This window comes from Thalia democratica, chromosome 3, assembly GCF_965202585.1.
Source record: "Thalia democratica chromosome 3, ktThaDemo2.hap1.1, whole genome shotgun sequence".
Classification (NCBI taxonomy): domain Eukaryota; kingdom Metazoa; phylum Chordata; class Thaliacea; order Salpida; family Salpidae; genus Thalia; species Thalia democratica.
The window spans coordinates 30,687,135-30,712,241 of record NC_139167.1 but is presented as its reverse complement, the minus strand read 5'-3'; the positions used below and the strand labels follow the sequence as shown (position 1 = coordinate 30,712,241).

General features: G+C 26.1%; 1 protein-coding gene and 1 pseudogene across 1 annotated transcript; both read left to right on the top strand.

Annotated features, from left to right (window-relative positions):
- The first annotated feature begins 4,144 nt into the window (after positions 1-4,144).
- On the top strand, positions 4,145-4,810 carry LOC145832169 (ubiquitin-conjugating enzyme E2 D4-like). The gene has a single exon (XM_082939513.1). It carries the CDS (start codon positions 4,145-4,147, stop codon positions 4,808-4,810), a length of 666 nt encoding a protein of 221 aa, XP_082795639.1.
- An 11,891-nt stretch (positions 4,811-16,701) lies between these two features.
- Positions 16,702-17,409, top strand: LOC145832168 (ubiquitin-conjugating enzyme E2 2 pseudogene; annotated as a pseudogene).
- The last annotated feature ends 7,698 nt before the right edge of the window (positions 17,410-25,107 follow it).

Below are 25,107 nucleotides of genomic sequence, written 5' to 3'. Positions count from 1 at the left end.
ATAAAATAAGTTAATGTTTAATGCGAAAACATACATGAGCATCCTTCAGGGTCAAAAAATCTGGAGTTTAACAATTTAGACTAAAAAACTTGAAAAACCTGGAATTTGAAATATTTAGAAAAAAACCTGAATTTTCTAACAAAATCACTAAAAACGCTTGAAAATATCTGGAACTTTAAACAAGTTTTGTATGTTAGCTAATAAGATTTTAATTTGACAGATAAACCTATAGTAAAGTTAAAGTTTTTTGTCATCATTAATTTTTCTACATTTATAAACACATTTAGAATAGCTTTATAGTATATTTTCAAGGTTGTTATACTAATAAGTACAATTTTTACCTTTAACTAAAAATAGACCCAAAAGGCATTCTTTAAAAACCTAGGAGAGATTCAAAGAACCTGGAAGAAACTTCCGAACAAAATTTGGCAACCCTGATTCTTCCTTTAAATTATTAAGAATAAAATAAACAAGAGGTTTAAGTAGCTTGCATCCGAGCCATTATCCAAGGATCCGAAAAAAAAACTAAGGATGATTTAGGAAAATTTATACAAGGTATAAGCAGTCTTTACTCAAGCGTGTCATTAATAACATGTATCAAAAATAAGTTTTATACGCTTAAGTGCTCAATTGACATGACAACTATTGGCATTTTACCAACTCTGGTTTAAGGTCACTCAGAAACTAGAGATTTTTTTTTGAATCAAAGAGAGGCAATCCTTATAATGTAAAAGTTAGTTTATACTCTTTCCTTAAAATGGAAAATTTGAATTAAGAAAAAAAAATCTTTTGAGACATGTTACTAGTTAAATTTAACTCTTTATTAACCAGAAAATATATTTCTTATCATGATAATTAAAAATCAGGTAACTACTTGGTTTTTGTTTAATTAAATTTTTGAGATATTTTGTTTTAAAACAAAATTTTTGTGAAAGTTAAAAATTAAAAATTACAATTACAAATAAATACAATTTTATATATATATAATAGTATGTTGAATGATATGGCATAAGCTTATTTAAAATTGAAGTTTAGGGAGCTACCTAAATAAAACAAGTTTTCACAAATCATGTGTAATTTATAACAAGTAGTTCTAATAACCTTAATTTTTTATTCCTAGTTTTAGAACGAGTTTAATAGACAGTATTTTTATAATTATTTTCACTAATTATTATTAGTACTATTATTAATTATTAAATTGACACTAATTTGTGGGAAAACATTGATTTGCTACCTATTATAACTTTTTTTTAAAGTTCTTTATATAAATAACAAATTCAAAGGTAAAGATATGGAAAGTTTGTCAATATTTTTAACTAACTTTTACATTTCATGAGTTGAATTGTTTGCTTACTTGATTTATTATATGGAAAAAAATTGCAATTTAATTACGAGAGAGATATACATTTATAAAGATAATTTAATTGTGTAAATGTGTATAATTTTTAGAAAACTTATAATCTTAAAATTTTACAAAAAATGTGCTATCTTAAAGTTTTTTATCAAAATTACAGGGTTGCAAAAAGCCTGGAATCCTGGAATAACCTTGAATCTGACAATTTAGTCTAAAAAACTCGGAAAATCTGGGATTTAAGTAATTTTGAAAAAAAACTTAGAAATTTAAACACAAGCTACTTAAAAACTGGAACTTTGAATAATTTTTAGACATTCAGTGGTAATATTTCGATTTGCCACAGAATATACATCAAAAAAATAAAAACTTTTTGTCATTAACAAACTTTTTATAGTAAAGGACACATTTAAAGTAGCTTTACAGTATTCTTTCAATGTTTTTATATTGTTTAACACAGTTTTTAATCTTAAACTATATTCTATACTAAGAAAAAAACCCAAAACTTGTACATTTTTAAATCTGAAAAAAACTTAAGAAATCTGGAAAAAATTTGCCAAAAACATCTGGCAACCCTGAATTTAGTCTATTGTAGAAGTATTTTTATGTTTGGTTAATTTATGCAATTTTCTAATTCTTTTTTTTAACATTGTGTTTGAATGTCAAACATTTATTGTTATTGTTGGATAAAAATCAAATAAAAAAACAACAGTTACTTTGGCTCGAATAGCTTTTTTGCATTTTTTTAAAATTTCTATACTTTAGATCAAAAAAATTTCCTTATTTTAAAAGCTAACTTAATAATTTTTTCTAGAGAACGTTCATTTGCTTTTGATTTATTTTATGAAAATTTATTGCATTAGGGTTTGACTATAGTAGTAAGACCGCTTTAAAGTTTAATTATTTATTTTATTATTTTATTAAGCGTTATTATATTTTACTTAATTTAGATTTTCATTAAATATAAAATAAAAAATTAAACTTACTTATTAGAATAATTTTTCTAATTTTTTTTTCTTTTTAATTTTTTTAATAAGATTTACCCGAATATCTTCAAATATAATTGTCCAAAATTTTCAAACTTATCATGGCTTTACTGCAAAAAAAAAATTATTTTAAACATTTTTATTTACAATTTTCTTAGTTAACTAAGTTTTACATAAAAGAAATGTTAGTTTTTCTAACTTTTTTATTTATTATATAAACTATGCAAGTTTTACATAAATTTATAAAATTCATAGCACTTGAGTCAGAAATCTCTCAAATTATGTAAAACTTGCATAGGCCATAAAATAAAAAAATAAAAAACAACTTAATATTTCCTGTATATAAAACTTAATTAAATAAGAATATTGATAATAGATATCATTTGAAAAATATTATGCATTTGCAGTAAAGCTATGATAAATAGGAACATTTTGAAAAATCTTATTTAGGATATCTTGAAAAAAAATTAAAGAGAAAAATAATTCCATCATAAAAAACTTAGTTTAATAATTAAGTACAAAAAGTTCTTTTATTATTTTGGGAGAAAAGCTAAAATAAGTAAAAAGTTTAAAAAAGTATGTAAAATTTTCAAATTGGTCCAGTACTAAATTCAAACCCCAAAATGTTTTTTTTCAGACTAAAGCCGAAGGAGCGTTGTTTAAAACAAAAAATTCAAAGTTTGATTTTAAGATAAGGGAAATAGTTTGATTTAATTTTTAAACATTTTTCAAAAACTGCAAAAAAAGCTATTCGAACCAAAGTAACCTTCGTAAAAATATAAAAATAAGGACTATTCTTTTAAAACTAAAAAGTTTGCATGAACAATCTGGCAAAACTGAATTTAGCTTGTTGTAGAAGCTATTTTATATTTGGTTATTTTATGCAACTTTGTAATTCAGTTTTTTTCTTAAACATTGTGTTTGTTTGATATTGTAGTTGAGGATGCAAATATTTTAAAAACAATGCTTTAAACAGGGTTGCTGAAAATCTTTGAATTTGATAGTTTAGGCTAAAAAACCTTGAAAACTCAAATTTGAATTTTCAATTTGCAATTTCGAACTATAATCACTGAAAAACTTTGAATTCTAAACAACTTTTACAAGTATCAACATTAAGGTTTGACATGGTTATATCGTGTAGATAAAAAAAAACTGCCATCATCAAAAACTTTTTATTTTAAATAACACATTTAATAAACCTTCCAGATATTTTTGAATCATGCTATGGTTAAACACTTACACACCTTAAACTTTTTGTTTTTTACATTATACTAAAAATAGATCCTAAAACGTGTAACGTTGAAAACCTGGAAAAATTTTTAAATTTGGAGCAAATTTGACACAAAACATTTGGCAACCCTTTTTAAACAAACATTAACACATTAGAAATGCTAGATTTCATGCAGCTAGGGGCTAATTGTATATATTGACTGTGTTTTGGGTTCAACATTTATTTGTTTGGTGTTAAGCCTTTGAAAACTTTTCATATACAGATAAGGTGTTAGGTTATCCGGTTGCTACTGACTGACGAATGTTAGTAAAAAGTTCGAAAGTATTATAATCCGATAAGGTCAAACCTTGTCTTAATTCGAGCTTGTCTCACGGCATACAAAAGTCAAGGCCTAGGCTTTGTGTTTTTACTTGATATATTGTTTCTTATTTTATTTATACAGTCTATATGAATTTGATTTTTTTACATAACAATTTTTTTTATGAATTAATATTATTTTACATCAACAATTTTTTTTTTACATAAAAAGTATTACTTTTATACAATTTTGCAGCATTTGTTTAAATATTGATTAATATGTCATCCGGTCAAATAAGTGAAATTGACAGTGAATTAAGCAAACTCGGAGTCAAGGTTAACCTGTTAAGTTTAGAAAGAAAAAAAGAATTATGGAAGATTTTCAATACTAGGCGAAACGTATCGTCTTTGGGTGCTTACAAAAGGTCGGTGCAAAGCAAAACCGTAAATAATGCTTGTGTAGATGACGACGATCATAAAACTACCGTTGCAACAAAAAGACTTCAGAGAGATCTGGAAGAAATTAAGTCAAGCTCACCAACTGACATAACCGCCTCCTTAATTGACGAGAACTTGTTTGAATGGGAAGCGGTGATTCAAGGACCTCCAGACACTCCTTATGAAGGCGGAAAGTTTCTATTGAACCTGAAGTTCACTACGGATTATCCGTTCCAGCCACCCAAGGTTACTTTTAAGACAAAAATATACCACTGCAATATCAATAGCGATGGGTATGTAAGCTTAGATCTTCTTGGTTCTGGATGGGCCCCGGCTATGACTATAGAAAAACTTTTGTTATCAATTCAGTCTATGTTTACCGACTGCAACCCTGATGACTGTCTCGTGCTAGAAATAGCAGATCAGTACGTCCATAATCGATTAGAGCACGACAGAGTTTGCAGGGAATGGACAAAGAAGTACGCTACTGAAAAATTTGAATTTTAGTGACTTAATTAAATGAAGTACTGTGACTTATTTGAACATTTGTACTTTATAATACGTAATTTGGTACAAAAAAGACAATATTTTCTTAAGTTGATTAGTATTTGAATAAAATAAATTTAAGATAAAACAAGCTGCTTTTTTTATATACGGGTAGATGTAAAAAAAATTGCCTAAAATAAAGTACTTTGAGTAATTGATCCATTTTTTTTAAAGTTAAAATTTAAGTTAAAATAACTTTGTGCGGTATGCTTATACTCACAATAGCGGTTATGCTTATAAATTTACAGAGTTTTAAGTTTAGCTTAGATTTGCTTTTTATTTTCAAACTTTCCTTTTTAAATATGCATTAGTTTTAATTTATTAGAAAAATTTCAATGTTGGATTGCGACAACTAATACATGGTGTCTTTTTATCGTAATGCCTATAATTTAGATAAAAGTGAAGTAAACACTTCTATTAATCCTAAAAAAATTAGCTGTATAAGAAGAATTAATTCATTAACTTTTTGGGTTACTTAAAAGAGTTAAGTTTTTTATATAAGTTTTAGTTTACTTTTACAATTAAGGCTTAGTAAATAATTTGATAACAAAGTTATCAACCTTAATAAAAAAAAAATTTAATACTAAGTAGCATGAGTTTACTTAATGCGACTTAACAAAAGCTTAATTTGCTATGTCCGTGTTGACAAATTGCTGTAATATAGGTTTTAAAAATTCAAAACGCTTAGATTAGGGATGGGCAACGTTTTTCAATCAACGGGCCGGATCCGGAAAAAATTAGTGGTTTGCGGGCCGGAGCATCTCTAATTAGTAATTTACCGGATTCAGATCTAGCCGAATAATGACTTTTTAGATCCGAATCCGACTAGATACTAATTTTAAGTCGAGATTCGGTCGGATTCTAATTTAAATAAAAGTTTTGGATCCAATCGAAATCTAGTTTTGTAGATACAGTTGATCCTTAAAATTCATAAAACTTTTTCACGTCTGACAGCTTAAGATGTAGATTGAGACATGTCACATGTTCAAACAATAACTATGTATATAATTGACATTGTAATTGAAAAATGTACGTATATGAAATACCGTACTTATAAAAATGTACTTTTGCTTGAGGTAATGTGACAAAAAGATATTCCAACTAAGTTTGAACAACACAAAATATTTTTTTTATTTTATTTTATTCTATTTAATTTGGTTGTTACATTGTATTTATGTTTGTATTGTGTAAAGATTTTGTTTTATAGTTGCAACATTCCCGTAAAAAGACCATTTCTGTTTTCTAAAAATCCCCTATAAATCTTAGTATTTACATTTTTTCCAAAGTCTAATATATCAAATGCTTAGTAAACAAATTATCAAAATATATAAAATCTATAGTTAATAAATTATTTAAACTAAACTTACCTATATTTCATTTTAATTTAACTTAACTTTAAAATTTAACTTTTGTAAACTACATACTAATTAAAACTCATATTTAAATGTGAATTATATTTTTATTTATGTGTGTATTTTTATTTTCCAATTCCTCGCCCTGTATACTTTTTTTTCACCTTTTTTTAGCTTCTGATGAACTGCTCTGCAGGGAAACGGCGTAACGCAATAAAAGTTTAACAATAAATTTATATAACACAAAATATTAGGACGAAATGGTGTATTTATTAGTACACATTAAATTATAAAGTTATTTTTTAGCATGTTTTAAAAGTAAAATTCTTACAGTTTTGTTTTGTAAAAACATAATACTAAGTTTTATAAAATTTCTATAATATTGATCCTTTGCGGGCCTGTCACTTCGCTCGCGGGCCTAACGTTGCCCATCCCTAGTTTAGATGATATGTATATAACGGTAGCTGTCAAATTTGTACGAACGTTCAAATTGCAAGAAGGGACAAAATTGCACAATAAACTTTTGTACGAAGACACTTTTGCACGAGATAAAATTGCACGGATACATTTTTGCACGGGTTATTTTTTTTTTACTATCACTGTTACCTCTAACCCTCGGTCGATAGCTGATTTTTAATTATTTTTTTATAATAATTTTTATTAGTTATTTTTTCTATCACTGTTGCAATCGGCCAGTAACTTTTTGTTTATTGATTTTTATTTCTGTTTTTTTTTTACTCTGGTGCAAAAATTTAACTAGAAGCAAATTTGGCTTCGTGCAATTTTGTGCCCTCGTGCAATTTTGTTTTCGTGCAACTTAGGCCCCTCGTGCAATTTAGTAACCTCGTGAAGTTTTGTCTTCGTGCAATTTAGACCCGTTCACGTATATAAAAATTACTATTTCTTTATTAAAATGAAACATTCTTCTGTGTATTAACAAGTTAACACGCTTCTTAGAAGCTATGTAAAAAATAAGTATGCAAGGTAAGGACAGAAGCTAAAGTAGGTGGATATATGTGTTTACAAAAAATTAGATTAATGCTATAGATATTTGTAGGTTAAGGGTTAATAATAGAGACAGTATATGTAGTGTATGTCAAATCCGACTGTTATACAATTATAAAACACTTAAAACTATTTAATCTAAATACTTTTAAGTAAAGTAAAACACAAAACAAAATAACATATCAAAATATATAGCACTCACATGAAAGTTGTATATTAACTTATTCGGAAGACTGAATCGCCTTTAAACATTCTAAATTTGTTTAATAATTACGTCACTATACAGTTTTATAATACACAAACATTGAAAAGTCATACTTACCTTGCATCGCAACATAGACAATTTATAATTTGTGTAACGAAAACAACAGTCAAGCACTTAAATTTAAAATGAAATTACACTATTTATGAATATATAAAAAGTAATCTATTGTAAATAAAAAAATTTAAAACAACAAGCATTAATTACTAAATTTTCAAATTGAGTAAAATTTAAGTACTACGAAATGCTGTATACTTATAAATTAATTAACTATTGTTTAATGTAGTTAAATCTATAAAAAATAGAAAGTGTTTACCAAACTCGATATGGTAATGTAAATATTAATCATGCACTTTATGACGTAACAGACTTATAGTAAGTCAAGTGCATTGAAGAGATATGAATATTATATTAACTACAACAAATTTTCAAGATTTGTTTTCAAAAGCTGGAAAAGCTGGCATAACCCTTAATCTAAAGAAGTTCCAACTCTATCAAAAGTCAGTTGATTTTGCAGAATTTTAAATTAACGCATAGAACCTTTACCAAAGTACTTGGCCACAATTTGGAAATTCCCAACACCAAAGTCTGCCACAGATATACGGAGCTGGTTTAACCTAAAAAATCAATTATACAACAATGCTAAATTATGGCACCTATTGGAGACTTTCTCAGCCTAAAACAAAAATTAATTGTAACTTAAAATTTGCACCAAGCATTTAATGAGTCAAAACAAATTATTGTTGATGCAATAAAAAGCAGATACAAACTTTTGATCTTGGAAAGTTAATATTTTCAAAACCTGACTAGTCAAAGCAAGGCTTAGGATAAATTCTCACGCAGAAACACTGCAATTGAAATAGCCGATTATCAAACTGCTGCACCACTGGTTAAAATATGACAGTTATAAGTTCAAGGTTTTTAAATGGAGCAGAAAAGAATTATGCTGCCATTAAAAGGATAGTCGCTAGTCATTGCTTGGTCGTTAGAGCAGACAAAGTATTTTACTAAGGGATGCAAAGATGTTGTGATTGTTACGGATCACAAGCCACTAAAAAATTTTTGGTGATCGTGCTTTAAACGAAACTCAGAACACATGAGTATTTAGACTGTAACAACGCACACTACTATGGCTTTTTGAAGTATTGTACATGCACGGTAAAACAGATTTAGCTGCAGACATCACGTTATCCTACTTTTTCAAGTAAATTGAATTTAAATTATGGTAACTTGACTAATGACTCACTTCTCATAAACTTACTTAAGTAATGTAAAACAGCGTTCAATTGCATTCACTCGGGAAGAAGTTGTGGACGAAACGTTAAATGACAAACTACTTTCAAGAGTTTTTAAGTTTATCGAAAAAGGTCGAAGTTTAAAGCATGATGAATCTTTGTCAGTGTATTTTAGATAAGATGTTGCTGTGTACGTGAATGATGGAGTTATACTTTTCAAGGACAGAGTAGTGGTGCCCTTAAGTTTATGACCTCGTGTTCTCAATAAGTTAGCACAGCGCATTAAGTTGTAACATCAATGCATTGCATGCTCATGCCCAACAGGTTGTCATCTGGCCTGGTATTACAAAGGACATTGAATCAATTCGAGAAAAGTGTCAAAGCTGCAACCAAAACTTATCTTCTAAGCTATCGTTACCACAAGAGTTAACTGATATTCCTACAAGTCCTTTCGGGAAGATATTTGCGGATTTTTACTACGTTACTGAAAACAATTTTCCGGTAGTAGGCGACAGATTGTCAGGTTAAACAGAAATATATTCAACACCTGAAATTTTATTTTTTTCTAGCATTCGCAAAAAAACAATATTTTTGTTACAATAAGATAATACTCACTCAATTAATTAACTTCAAAACAACTTTCTTCATAAATAAGTTTGTTAGATTTACAGTTTTCATAAGCTATTAACAATTTTAAACTAAAGAGCAAACAAAATAAATTTAGACCCTTAAAAGTTATTTTAATCAAACTTAAAGGTTTATAATTAATCTACATAACATTACTAACAGTCTGGTGAATTTATGTATAACTTTTTTTTTCAATTTTTGTGAAACAAATATCTTAAGAATAAAAGAATAAAAACTTACGAATAAGAATTTCAAAACTCAAAAAGGTTTTAAATTATCCGGTCAACAAGGGATTCCAAGTTTAAACAATATTTAAAAAGTTTTGATCAAAAGTCAAACTATTTTCAACCAGAACTAGTCTTACTTAAAATTCTCGTTTATAATTTTATTGTTAATTTTTATATTTTGTTATGTTTAAATGGTTAGAATAATTTTCCCAAATAATTGCTATACTGTCAGATTGTGGCTATACAGCTATTGTATGAAGATTTCAATTACCAAATAGTAAGTTATTTACTTAGGTATTCTATTTTAAATTAGACAAAATGAATCGACATTCAGTATTCAGAATCGAAAATCTATTTTATCGGAAATCTAGTAACTTTGTTCTAAAAATATTCAGTATATTTTTTTTAAATAAAGTGCTTCCATTATTTATTACATTTTACATGTTTAAAAGTGACGAGAATTTTTTTTTAGCACAATGCACCTTATAAAAATGTGTTGATGCGTTTGATAGAAAGTAGAATATAATTGATATACGATATAGTTTCTTAGATATTGGTTCCTATTGAAGCTGATCAAGAAAGCCCCTTATATAACTAGTGAATTAAAACTATACATTAAGGACGAAAATTAAAAAATGTAATTATTGAATACAACCTATACTACCACGAATAAAAACTTAAAATGAAACGATGTTTTATACATTATTGAATGTAACTATCAATTTTATTGAAATCATTATTTTGTAAACACGGTAAAATGTAAAAAAATATAGCAGGTTATGAAAAAATAAAGAAAATAATTTAAAATTTGACAAGAAATGTCTAGTTGAGCAAGTATGGCAAATTTAATTAACCACTTTATCGTATTTTATAGCATTTGTATTTAAAGTTTAAAAATTTTCTGCCATACATGCCATATTTTTCAATTTTCCATATTTTCTATTAATGGTATTAATATTACCTTATAAGTAACATTTCTGACATCTAAATTTCAAGTTTTTATCTCTGGTAAAATAGTTTTAGTTAACTAGATATTTTTAGGGGCTTTTTCATCAGCTACAAAATGGCTCTTTACTTCTTAAAAAGGAATTATTACGAAATAAAATGTTGGAGAAAATTATATGATTATTTCTAAAGTTTGCATCAGTTTTATCGCAACAACTTATAAATCTAGCTCACTTATAATGTTTATCACAATTAAAGAGATGATTTTTTTTTTTTATCTTATAAAGTTTTTTATTAGAATCTTAATTTATATGTACTTTATAAACTATAAAAAGAATATTATATTCTAATGCCTTTCTTAGTTATTAATGTTTGTTTAAATAAAATGCAGATATACTTTATATTAAATCTACTTTAAAAATTTTTTAATCAAAGTTTTAGTTTTTTTTAATATAACAATTTTCAACCATATTTTACCTTTTTGTTGATAAGAGACTACTTAGTTTGTAAGTACAAGCAAAGTTGTCAAAATTCCTAAAGACTTTAAAAATACCTAGAGTTAAAAAATTTAGTCTGAAAAATCTAGAAAAACCTAGAATTTGAGAAATATAGAATATTAACCTGGTAAAACTTTGAATTTTGAAAAAAAATCACATAAAAGCTTAAGTTTTTAGATAAGTTATTTTTGTAAAACTGTGGAATTTAAGTTAAATAAAAAATATACTAAATGCAAAGAACTTTTTTTTTTGTTTAAAGTTATTTTTTTTTTAATTAAAGTAGCATTACAGTATATTTTAAAAATTTTTATACCACTTAAGACAGTTGTATTGTATATTTCAAATTAAAATTCATACTTAATAAAAACTAAAAACTTTGTCTTTTAAAAAGCCTGAAAAAATCAGAAAACCTGAAAAAAATCCTTTGGCAACCTTTGAAAATATATAAAAGTATTCTACTGATTTCTAAAAAAAGTGAAAAAGGCTTTTTTCTTTTAAGTTTGAATTTTGATAATTTTTTTGAATTGGTAATAGAGAACTAGAATAAAATATTTTTGTTTAAGGTAATTTTACACTTCTTAGATTTTTATTATTGATTTAAATAGTTTATGATTAATATAAGTTTATCGCGTCACTAATTTTTCTTTGTTTTTACATTTTTTGTGTTACTTGAAATATTTCTATTAAGTCAGGATTACTTTACTTACGCTCAAGGTAACATAAGCATTCCTAAACTCTATATCAAGCTCAGGGTGTTGTGAAACTTTAAATAGTTTTGATATTTTTAATAAATTCCAGGCTACTTTTAAACTCAGACTTTCTTCCTTAATTATTAGTTTCCATGTTGTCATTACTGCCTGAATATATACTTTGGGGTTATTGAATATTTAAATTTGGTTAACAATGTTTTTATTACTTGTGGCTCAAATTATAGTTTATGTTTTTCAACAAACTCAGGCCGGTTTTATAGAGCACATGTTAGTCTGGCACATGTTAGGCTAGCATTTTTGCCACATGAGTTGCAAGCCTGTCATATATACTCTTTATAATGTAAAACTGTATATGTTATATAATAAAGTATACTAGTATTAAGGACCATATGCATTTTTTTAAAAGTAAGCTCCTAATCTGAATAACACTATTTTTGTAAAAAGCACTCATAAGTTGTAAACCTGAAATTTTAATAAAGATTCAAAGAGTTAATTGGAATAAACAGTTTTTAAATAACTGCTCTTAATTTTTCTAATTTTAATTTTGTTTTATTGTCTATGATAGATTCAATAAACTAGAATAAAATTATTCAATATATAAAAAGCAGGGATGTCACCTGAAATCCTGAAAAAAAAACCTTGAATTTAACTATTTAGGCTAAAAAACCGGAATTCGAGAAATTTTGAAAAACAAACTTGGAAATTTGAACAAAAATCACTATAAAATCTGCAATTTTAGATGAGAAATGTTAAGTAGTAAAATTTAAATTTCACACAAAAAAATTTGTGAATAAAAAAAATTGTCAGCGTAATGCATTGGTAATGCATCCCTGATATTAAGTTTTGAATATCAAAATGAAACTTTACAGCCAATCATAACCAGCACATTGCTAGTTAGCAAATCACTTATTACTATGCATAAAAACTGGATTATTAATGCAATAAAAGAAAAAACACACACTTTTTGTTACTTGCAGCCACTTCTGTGTTGTTGAGTCACAGTTTTATATTTGGACTTGAATGTTGGTATCACTTACAGCTTAATTGATTTGGATTTGTTACTTGTTTGGACATAAATCCTATATTTGAATTTAAGTGTTAGAATCAGTCCACTTACAGCTTATTAAATTTGGTTTTGTTACTTGTTTGGACACGAATCCTATATTTGAATTTGAGTGTTAGAATCAGTCCATTTACAGCTTATTAAATTTGGTTTATAATCTGTTTGGACTCAAATCCTATATTTATATTTGAACAATTAAACTTTCAACTCAGCAGTTAGATTTCAGTTCAAAATAAAATAACAATTTTAACTAGCTATCTGTATAATTTTTTTTAGAGTTTTGTACTATTACGTTAATATGTTTTTTATATTTGACTTATTTGCTAATTTATACAAACTTGTCAGGACTGATAACTATTTAAACTAGCTTTTATAATAGTTGTTCATATTAGCTTAATAAAATCATTATCTTGCATTGGCTCTATTTAATAAATTAAATTATCTTAGTCTCACTTATAACTAACTATAAACCCCCTTCTAGTCTAGATGTAGCAAAACTACCCACGAGAAAACCTTCCCCACGATTTAATATTGCCACTGATGTGTTCACCACCCCGGAGCACTCTCCTTCGTAAGTCACATAAGACAGGGTTGCCACTTTACCTGGAAACCTTGAATAACCTGGAAAAACCTGGAATTTGAGAAATTTCGAAAAAAAAAAACCTGGAAAAACCTGGAATTTTGAAAAAAAAAACCTTGAAATTTATATAATTTTAACATTTTCAGTAGTTAAATTTCGATTTGACACAAAAAATCAATAAGATATTTTTGTCATCATCAAAAAAGTTTTTTTATTAAAAAACACATTTAAAGTAACTTTACAGTATCTTTTCAATGTTTCTATACTATTTAACACAGTTTCTTATATAGAAATAAACTTAAATCTATAAATAGACCCAAAAGTGTGTACTTTTAAAAACCTGGAAGAAATTTTAAAAACCTGGAAAAAATTTTGAAAAAAGGAGTGGCAACCCTGATAAGAATCAAAAAAAAAATCATAAAACACATTTAACTAGCTTAAAAGTATCTTTTCAATTTTAAAATACTATTTAACACAGTATGTTCCTTAAATTTAATTTTAAACTTAAATAGACAAAAACGTGCACTTTTATAAACCTGGAGGAAATTTTAAAAACCTGGAGAACATATGCAGGGTTGCCACTCGGTCAGGAAATCAGGAAAAGTCAGGAAAAATTTAAAAAAATGACAAAAGTCAGGAAAAAATGGGGGGTTTTGAAAAAAAGTCAGGAAAAGTCAGGAAATTTGATAAAAATTTTAAAAAAGTCAGATTTTGTTAGGTTAAGTTTACTAAATTCCTTGTTTTTCAAAGCCTTCAAATGGTAAAAATTAATTAAAAGTCCTTTAAAGTCAGAAAAAATTCCAAAATTTTCCTAGAAATTTACAAAAATATTTAATTTTATTTCCAATGCCTTCATCTGGTATAAATTAGTAAAATATCCTTTACAAGACTGCAAAAACTTTCTATTAACATATTGAACAAGTACACTACTTGAACAAGCAGATTTAGTATTGATGATCTGTAGCTAGACACTTCCATAGTGAAACTGTGATATATACACGAAAATTTATTTAGCATAACTTTAGAATCAAAGTGTTTTTTTGTTTAAGTAAATAATTGAGTTCTTTATAACTAAGCAGATAGTTTAGTATTTTATGTAACTAGTTAATGTGTATACTTTACCTATTTATAATTTTTTCAAAGTTGTTTAAATTTATAAAATAAGTTTTAAGAGAGATATATGCCGAGTTTAAATTTACTTATTACTTGTATTTTTTGTAGAGTAACTTAAGTTTTTAAAGTGAATAAGAGTATATTTACTTGTTAAAATTTTTATACTAAATGACACGAGAAAATATTTTATAAATGAAAGTAAAAATAAATGAGTGCCAAAAGAAAAGAAATGAAGCTCACAAGTTGTGGCTTGATTTAGAGAAAAGATTCTCTTCAGCAAGTGTAGGGGTAGCAGATGAGAGCGATTTAAATTAAATGAGGCAAATGATTTTAACTGCCAAGAAAACGAAGCGGAATGCAGTTTAGATGAAGGAAACCATATCTTCATTAGATGAAGAGGTTGAAGAGTTAATAAACAAACGGAGAAAATAAATTTTATTACATACATTTAAAAAACAGTATTTGATTAAGTTCTTTATTGTTTTAATGTTTTAACTGCAAAAGTTCGTTATTGTTTTAAGGTTTGAGTTGTGAAAGTTCCTTATTTATTTAAGGTTTTAATTGTAAAAGCTCCTTGTATGTCGTTTCGTTTATTTAGATACATTTATGCTAGGAAATTATAAAAAAATTGTGTACCTTATTGTATTAAGGTTTCAACTGTAAAAATTTTTTATTGTTTAAAGGTTTTAATTGTGAAAGTTCGTTATTAATTCAAGGTTTTATTTGTAAAAGCTCCTTATATGTCGTTTGTTTATCTAGATACATTTATGCTAGAAAATGCTAAAAAGTGGTGTCTTTTTTCAGACAAGCTGTGTTTATAAGGTAATAATACAAGTATTTTGCTGATAGAGCTGTTTATTACAAACATCAATCATACACAGATGGTTTAAATGATGTACTGGAAGTTTGATGATAGAATTCAGCAAAAAACTGTTGTTTTTAACCTGCATTAAAATAAGATTGAAAGCTTTATATAGTTTCAAGTGTTAGATTATGTATTTTAGAATAAGTTTAATTTAAGAGTTTGATTTAGAAAAATAAGGAAAATTTTAGTAAAAAGTCAGGAAAAGTCAGGAAATTTTTCTCAGCTTGATCAGTGGCAACCATGCATATGCCAAAAACCAACCCTATACAGTATTTACTTTTTATAGTAGTTAGTAAACAATTTTTCAAATAGTTACTAAAACTAGTTTAGAATAGAGAGATTAAAAACTCTTTAATCTATAGCAGGGTTGCCAAACATTAGGGTACTCAAGATAACTTAGGATATTAATAAATTAAAGATAATAAATTTCTCAAAAGAACGACTTGAATGATTGATGTAAATGTTTTCGCCTACAATTTTAGTATTATGTAGAAAATTCACCTATGAGTCTGTGAATACAGTTTATTGTCTAAGAAGGTCCTTACTTTAGTTACTGGAGGTGCAAATATTTAAAAATCCATACGCTGAATAGAGTTGCATAAAACATGCAATCCTAAAAAAAAAAAACAGAAAAAACTGGAATGTTTAACAAAAGCCTTTAAAACCTGAAATTTTAAAAAACTTTAACATGTTAAGATAAGATTTTAACATGACAAAAAATATCAATCGTTTAGACAATAATTTTTGTCATCATAAAAAAGCATTTTCATTAAAAAACATATTCAAAAAAGCTTTAAGATTTCTTTCAATGTCGTTACACTATTTAACACAGTTTTAACCTTAATTTTGGTTTTTTAAATTAAAAATAGACTTTAAAACGTGTAACTTTGAAACCTGAGAAAGTGTTGCCAGAAAAGTCTGGCAACCCTTTCTAAACAAACATTAACAGCATACAAACGCTAGATTTCGAGCAGCTAGTGGATAATTGTATATAATGACTGTGTTTTGACTTCAACATTTATTTGTTTGGTGCTAGTTACAAAAACATTCACATACAAACAAATTGTAGGTTTTTGGTTGCGACTAACTGAATAACTACAGTAAGATTTAAGAGCGTATCGAAAGCCTCTGGTCTGATAATGTAAGTAGTATGATCAAACCTTATTTCAACTCGAGCTTGTCTTACAGCAGACGAGAGCTCACCTAGACTAGTTTATTTTCCTCAATATTTTTACTAGTATTTTTCTTACAATAATTTGATTTTTTTACAATACTGAGCACTAAAGCTCTACCAATATATTTTTCAAATAGATTAAAATGATAAATATAATTTTTATACAATACGCAGCATTTGTCTAAATATTGATTAAGATGTCATCCGGTCAAATAAACGAAATCGAAGACAACTTAAACCAATTAGAGTTGGTAGAAACAGACTCTGACAGTGAAACAGAAAGTGATTCTTGGGTTGAAAAAACACGAAGTTGTTCATATGATAAAACTAAGAGCGATTCCGTCAATAATCAACAAAAAATGTCGTCTTTGGATGCTTACAAAAAGTCGGTGCAATGCAAAACTGTAAAGAATGCTTCTCCAAGAGACAACCATCGGCAAACTACCCGTGCATCAAAAAGACTTCAGATTGAGCTGGAAGAATTCAATTTAAGCTCACCAAGTGACATAAGCACTCACTTGAAAGAAGATAACTTGTTTGAATGGGAAGCTTCCATTCAAGGACCTCCAGACACTCCTTATGAAGGCGGAACCTTTATTTTAGACCTAATTTTACCAGCTAATTACCCGTTTCATCCACCAAAGGTTACTTTCAAGACGAAAGTCTACCATTGCAATGTTAACAGCGAAGGTTATATAAGCTTAGATATTCTTGGCTCTGAGTGGACCTCAGCTATAACTATAGAAAAACTTTTGTTGTCAATTCAGTCATTTCTCACCGACTGCAACCCTGATGACTGTCTTGTGCCAGAAATAGCAGCTCAGTACGTCAACAATCGCGAAGAACACGATAGAGTTTGCAGGGAATGGACAAAGAAGTACGCAACTGAGGAAGCTGATATGTAGTGACATCATTGAACCAATTACTGCGACTTATTTGATCATTTGTATTTTATAACATGTAATGTAATATATTAGATTGTGTGTTCCTAAGTTGACAAATATTTCAATAGAATAAACTTAAGAAATAAAAATAAAAAACACTTTTTTTATGTATAGCTAGTTTTCAAGAAGGTTGCCTGAATTAAAGTACTTTGAGTAATCGATATAAGTTTTTTCTTTAGTAACATTTTAAGCTCAAGTAACTTTTTGCAAAATGCAAATACCCACAATTGCGACTGTGGTTTAAAACTTCTAGAGTTTTAAGCTTTTCTTATAAATATTTTTACATCAAAACTGTCTTTAAGTTTATGAAATATGAATTATTTTAAATGTATTAGATAGTTTTAAATGTATGATAACAACAGTTAATGTAATTTATTTATCATAATTCTTTTAATATTACTAGGGGTGCTAAAACAATTTAATACTTCTACTAAAACTTAAATAAGTTTACAAAAGTTTATGATGGTACAAACATAAAAGTTAAGCATGTATAACTATTCTTAAGCACTCATATCGTGTACATTGGGTTCATGAGTTACATTGCGACAATTCAAATTCTTAAAAAATAATTGAAAGGGCCACAATTAAAAAAGTAATGTATTTTATTCAAATATAAAAAATATATATGTTAGTCCTGACAGTGTCTACGAGCAATTTTTTTCTTTTTTCAAAACATTAAATATTTTTTGAGATATGGCTTAAATAAAGTAAAAAACTTAGTTATTTTTATTAAATTTGAAACATTTTTGAATATTTTTAATATTTTTTGAAAAATAAGAAGTGGCTTGTAGGTATTAATAAGATCTATACATGCTTGTAGATATTAATAAGATCTACATATGTACTTTATTTTTAAATGTATACTACTTTTTGGGATTAAGTCTTTTAGCCATTTTTTAAGAATTTGAATTGTCGAGTTTGGAGTTTTCTGAATTTGAATAGTCTTGAACCGCGTAAATTAACTTTAATAAAAGCTGAATTTGCTATAAGCACGTTAACAAACTGCTGAAACATAGGTTTAAAATTCAAAAGTTTAGAAGGTTCTTCTTTTTTAATGTTAACAACAAATATAAACAGTATTCTTTCTATATTAAACTGACAAATGTTTCTAAGTGTTGTAACACTTCAACTGAGCTCTGTAAAAATAATACTGTAAGGAAAGAATAGAAGCTAAAGTAGATGTATGTATATATGTGTTTAGAAAGACTATTGTAGATTATTGGTTAATAATAGATACGCTATACAATGTTAAATCCATCAGTTATAAAACTATCTAATATTTGTAATTATTAAATCTAAACTATAATAAAATAAAATAACAAATCAAATTACAAAGCACTGACATGAAAGTTGTAGAAATACTGATTCCTAAGACTAAACCATCGTTAAACATTCGGTAAAATATTAAAAAAATCGTCATAATGTTAACCTCTTACACATTAACATTAAAAAAAGTAATTTACCTTGCATTGCAAGATTGATAATTTATTCTTTGCGTTTGGAAAAAAACAGTTAGACATTAAAGTTTAATTTTTTTTAGCAATATTTTAAATACATAAAAAGTAATCTATTGTAAATGAAAAGAATTAAAACGTAAACACTTTTAAATGAATCATTATTTGATATAAATTGAAGTGTCACGAAATTCTGTATACTTATCATTTAATTGTAGTTTAAGGTAATTAAAGCTATAGAAACTTGGGGTAATATATATTTATGAAATGTTTTAATATGATTTATAAAACAAGTAAAGTAAGGTACAACTAAAAACAACTTATTAAAATTAAATTTTTTAAGATTTAAACCACTTACACGCTGACTTGAAAGACACCGAAACAAAAAAAAACTAAAAAAGTATAATTTTTTAAATTAACCTTTCAAACTTATTAGATACTTAATGATCTACTAAATTTAACGAGTGAATAAAAAGGTTTAACAGTTTCTTAATAGTATATTGTATATAACTAAACATTAAATACTTTTTAGAAAGTTATCTAAGTAAACATATATTAAAGCCTTTAAGCCATTACCTTTTTATAAATATAAAAAGTTAAAGTTTTAGTACAAAACTTAAAAAAAGTTTTCGTTTTAATATAGTGAAAAAAAAAGCATTAAGTGGTTTTACTACATTCAACTGAAAAATTTAAGTACATGTTTTTAAACAAGAGTCCAAACTCCAAAGTACATACTTTATTTCAATATAAAACCATGTTGTTTTGAAAAAAATAGCTTTAATCATCATTAGCACTACTGACTAAACTGGCTTATTCTATAACTCTCAACTGTGGTTAAAATACAAATTAGATAACCAGGAAATTTACCATACAACATAAAATTCCCAAAATGCCAAGTGACTAAGCACAAAATGTGAAAGAAAAGGAAAGTAATTGAAGATATTGCATCATATCATTGAAGTATTTTGTTCTTTTTAAGTTTTAAAATTTCATCATGACTTACAATATGAAATTAGCTATTTAATTAAAAAAAATTCTACATAATGTTACATCTGAAAAATTAGTTGTTGGTTTTGATTATTTTTTAGTGTAAGTATGATATAGGATTTGATTATTAAAATATATATTCATTAATTCTTGTTATATAGAATGAGTTGTATTAAGTTTTATTTAATAACTAATCTTAAAAGCTTCTTGACTGATTTAAATGTTTGTAATTTATGTTAAAATTAATTAATTAAATTTTATTTTGATGTAACTGCAAGTTTTTTAAACGAAATACACACTAATATTACATATATTAAGAAAAAACTGTTAATTTGTGTGAATAATTAACGGTCTTTTTTGCATTTTTTTTTTAATGTTTAAATTATTAATGTAATGCATTCAGTCTGTTAAATGAAACCCTTAAATCTAATTAAATGTCGTTACCCCTCCTATCACCTCACAAAAAAAGCTTTAGATTGGCCACTGTATTTTTGAAAAATTTGCATCTAAAATAAATGAAGTATATAAAATGTCTTGTCCTGACGTTAAAAGTATCCAAGTGGTGTATGACTCAATAAGCAAACTATTTTTTGTGCACCGTGTCCTAGGTCCTAATATTTTGAGCGCTCTTTTTGTTGTTTAATATTCAGTATGTATTGAAAAAAGCAAAAAGCAAGTGTGTAACTAATTGATCTAAAATTAGTAGTACTGTTTACTCACCATCAGAAAAAATTGCAAGTTTTTGTTTTGAAAAAGCTTAAAGTCATAGGGTGGTTTTTACCTTAATTTTTACAAGTTTATCTTGATTTGTAGAGTTTCGTCTTAGCTATAAGACATTTTTGACCATTCAACAAAATTAATATTTGAGAAATATGTGATCTAAGTCTTTAATCTCTGATGGTACAAACACTAATAACACAGAAAAAAGACTATTCCATTAAAAATCTATCTTTTTCTTGATTTTTTTACCAATCTTCTTTGAATTTACTAGTAAGTCCATTAGTAATAATTAAATGGATTTTTGTGAATTTTGATCAAATAAAAAAATTCTATTAAAATTTTTTTTAAATTATTAATTTTCATATTTAGAGACTTAAAAAATCCCCAAATTCAAAGTCCTTTAAACTATTAAACAAATGTTTCTTGAAAATTGGAGGTCTTGAGCTCAAAAAGTTTTAAAGAAGATAGGATTATAGTATATATTTGAATTTTCCAGCAAAATGCAGCTCCCATAAGGAACCTACTGTTGACTCCAACCTTGACAGGCTATTTAACAAAAATTATTTTGAATTTTTAAAATCTGTATAAAGCATCTTGTAGTTAGTAAAAACTATGTAAAATAAAATCAAATTGTGAAAAAAGTAACCCCCCTATGCTATTAATTACTCTCACTGTACTTAAATTTACTGACTTAAAAATTCATTTTAATTTTGAAATATTCATTTTGAATTTTTATTTTCAAATTTTTTGAAAAACTTTTTTAAAACTATGTTAAGTATTATGCAAAAGTTAGAAAAAATAGTATTAATATTAAAAACAAGGTTTATTTATAAATTTCATAGCTATAAAACTGAAACAGTCTGTTTAGATCAAGTTCTAACTTAAACATTCTCTTGATTTCAGGGTGGCCATTTAACCTAAAATAACCAGGATTGAGAAAACTTTAAAACCTAGAATGAACAATATTAACATTATAAAAAAGTCATGGAAAATCTGTAATTTTGAATTTAAATTATTATAAGCCTGATGTTTTTATTTTTTGATCAATTTTACTTTTAAATGATAAACCAGAGTAGAAAAATCACACTAAATAGTTATAATACAATTTTTTTTATTATAAAACACATTCAAAGTAGCCTTGCACAGAGTTGCCCTTCTCTATTAACTCAGGACATCTTAAGTATTTTGAATTTTTATTTTGAACAGAATTTTCTTTATCTCATATGAATAAGATCTTTCTGAATATTTATCCAAAAGATCTGCTATTGCTGAACACTTAATAAATAACCTTGATTGTGCAAGTAATTATAATTTAAAAAGATTTAAAATTATTAAAAATTGTTTTCACATTTCTGATTTAATACTTGAGGCTATTTGTATTTTGTTAAGAAAACCTAAGTTGTGTAAACATAAATATTTTGTTTATACTGTTTCTTTGTTTTCTTAAATTGTTTTAAACTTATTTATCATAAACAGTATAAAACTAACACACCATATACATATAATTGCTTTTATTTTACAATGTACAGCAATTATATCACTAATTATATACTTTATATTGATCAAAATATTGTAAATTAAAAGTGATTAAATATTTAAGTTTTAATAATTAATAATAAACAAGTTATATTTTTATTGTATTTATAAAGCTTGACTAAAACATGATATCTTTTTAGACTTAACGTATTAGGCTTAAAACATTGATTTTTAGCCTAGATTTATGGTTTTAAAGGACATCAAGCAAAATATAATTTTAGCTTGATATTGGTGCAACATTGTGCTAGGTACTAAGCTAATTTTTTGTTAAAGATATTCATTTTTATCACTTATGAAAGTTTATTATTTTTTTTCAAGGAATTGAAAAAAATGCTGGATGACAGTTTAAGGTCACAGAAAACCATTTTTTGAATAAACTTTTCTCAATCTTGCTTGCAGTGTCTTTCCAATAATATTAACACAATTTTAAATCTTAAATTTTGCTGAGAATAAATAAAGAAGCTTTTAATAGGTCCACCAAAAATCTTGAATTTGACAATTAAGGCTAAAAAAAAAAGGAAAAACCTGGAATTTTGAACAAATTTTGGATGTTAAATAGTGAAGTTATGATTAAATACAAAAAATTTTTCATAAACAGTAGTTACAAAAAGTAATTTTGAATTTTGTATAAAACAAAATACGTTTAAATAAGCATTACAGTATCTTTTCATTATTTTTTTTACCTCAAACTTAATTTTAACTTATATATTTATATAAAAACATCTACTTTTAAAACTGGGATAAATTTCAAAAATGTTTTGGCAACTCTGTTTTAAAAACCTTGAATGAATTTATTAAAAACCAGTAGTTTTTAAATTACAGGGTTGCCACTTTACCTGAAATCCTGGAATTTGACAATTTAGGCAAAAATAACCTGGAAAAACCTGGGATTTAAGAAATTTTGAAAAAACCTGAATTCTGAACAAAAAACCTGGAAATTTTAAGAATTTAACATGTTCACTAGTAAAATTTCGGTTTGACTTGAAAAATTTATTATATAGATAAAAAATTTTTGTCATCACCAAAAAAATTTTTATTAAAAATCACATTTTAAGTAGCTTTACAGTATCTTTTCAATTAATTAATACTAATTAACACTGTTTCTTACCTTAAATTTAACTTTAAACAAAAAATAAACCCAAAAATGTGTACTTTTAAAAACCTGGAAGAAATTTGAAAAACCTGGAAAAATTTTGAAAAAAGGAGTGGCAACCCTGAAATTAAAATCATGAAAAGTTATGCTGGAAAAAATATGTAAATTTTTAGCTAAATAATATTTAATTAATTAAAAAAAAATTCTTATTAATACACATTATCTTAACTTATGTTCAGGTTGGAACCCTTTGTTAAAACAGGCAAGATCAAATTTAATATAGTTTCTAAAAATTTCATATTTAGTGCAGTGTTTGTTGTCGTAGACTGTACTTTAACACTACAGTAAATTTAAGTGCAAATGGTGACAGCAGAGAAAAAGACATATTTAAAAATAGATTTGCTTGTAAAAAAAAAAATTAAAAACAAATTAAAAGCAAAAAAATGTACTAACTAAAAAAGAAAAACAAACCAAGGGTAAGGATTAGGGGTAACTGTGAAAGTAAAAGAAAAATTAATGTTAGGACAGTAAATATATAATAAAATAAAAATAATAAGTGGGAAAAGAAAAGTTTTTCAACGTTTGCAAAAGTATCCCTTCATGCAAACTTGAAGAGATATAAAAAAATTGTTCCTTTTTAGGTCATAATGTATTTAAAATCTCAATAAATTTTATTATTAAGCTTAAAAAAAAAGACTAAACAAGTTAAAATAATTCTTATATTTAGCAAAATGAATTGTGTCCATGCTCAAATTATTATCAGGGTTTGTGCGCGTCAGGCTAAGTCAGGCTAAATCAGTTTTTTTGAAAAAAGTTGAAAAACGTCAGGCTAAATCAGTTTTTTATTTAAAAATTTGAGAATCTCAGTTGTTATCAGTTCAAATGCTTCAATATTTTTGATTAAAAAAAATTGAGAAATCTTTTTAAGATCAAATTGAGATGTCAATTTATTTCTAAATAAAGATTTACTTATTAAAGACAAAATCAGTCAGTATTTGTAAAAATAAATGCTTAAAATCTTTTGTTGAATCTCTAAAATTTTTTTTAAGAATCTTAATTAATATGTTTTTAGTAGATTATATACGTCATGGTTATGACAAATCATGAAATAAATACAGTTTAAGGGCATAGGGGGGGTAAACACCCTTTTTTGGTTTTTGATCTTATTTTATATAGTTTTTACTAAGCTACAAGATGCTTTTTACAGATTTAAAAAGTTCAAAATAATTTTTGAGATATAGCCGGTCAAAGTCGGAGCCAACAATAGGTTCCTTATGGGAGGCGCAAACTAAAACAGCAAAAATAGACTATTTTACTAAAAATCTATCTTCTCCTACATTTTTTGAGATAACTACCTCAAACTTTCAGGAAATGTTCCTTGATATATTTAAAAAATTCTGTCGGAAGGAATTTTGAAAAAAATAAAAAATAAAAATTTTATATAAAAAATAAACAAAAAAAACAGTTTTTTTTTTGTATTTTAGTTATAAAATTTTTAATTTTAATTTTTTTAAAATTCTGTTCCGACAGAATTTTCTAAATACTGCAAGGAACATTTCCTGAAAATTTGAGGTAGTTATCTCAAAAAACGTAGGAGGAGATAGATTTTTAGTGATTTCTAGTTATTTGCTGTTTTAGTTTGCGCCTCCCATAAGGATCCTATTGTTGCCTCTGACTTTGACTGGCTATATCTCAAAAATTATTTTGAACTTTTTAAATCTGTAAAAAGCATCTTGTAGCTTAGTAAAAACTATACAAAATAAGATCAAAAACCAAAAAAGGGTGTTTACCCCCCTATGCCCTTAAACATTACAGTTTAGTTCAAACTTGGCTGTTTGTTTGAATTTGTTTACATCAGCTATGTTTTTC

Excerpts from the sequence above, each read along its gene's own strand:
- LOC145832169 (XM_082939513.1), top strand. The coding sequence starts at position 4,145 with ATGTCATCCGGTCAAATAAGTGAAATTGACAGTGAATTAAGCAAACTC.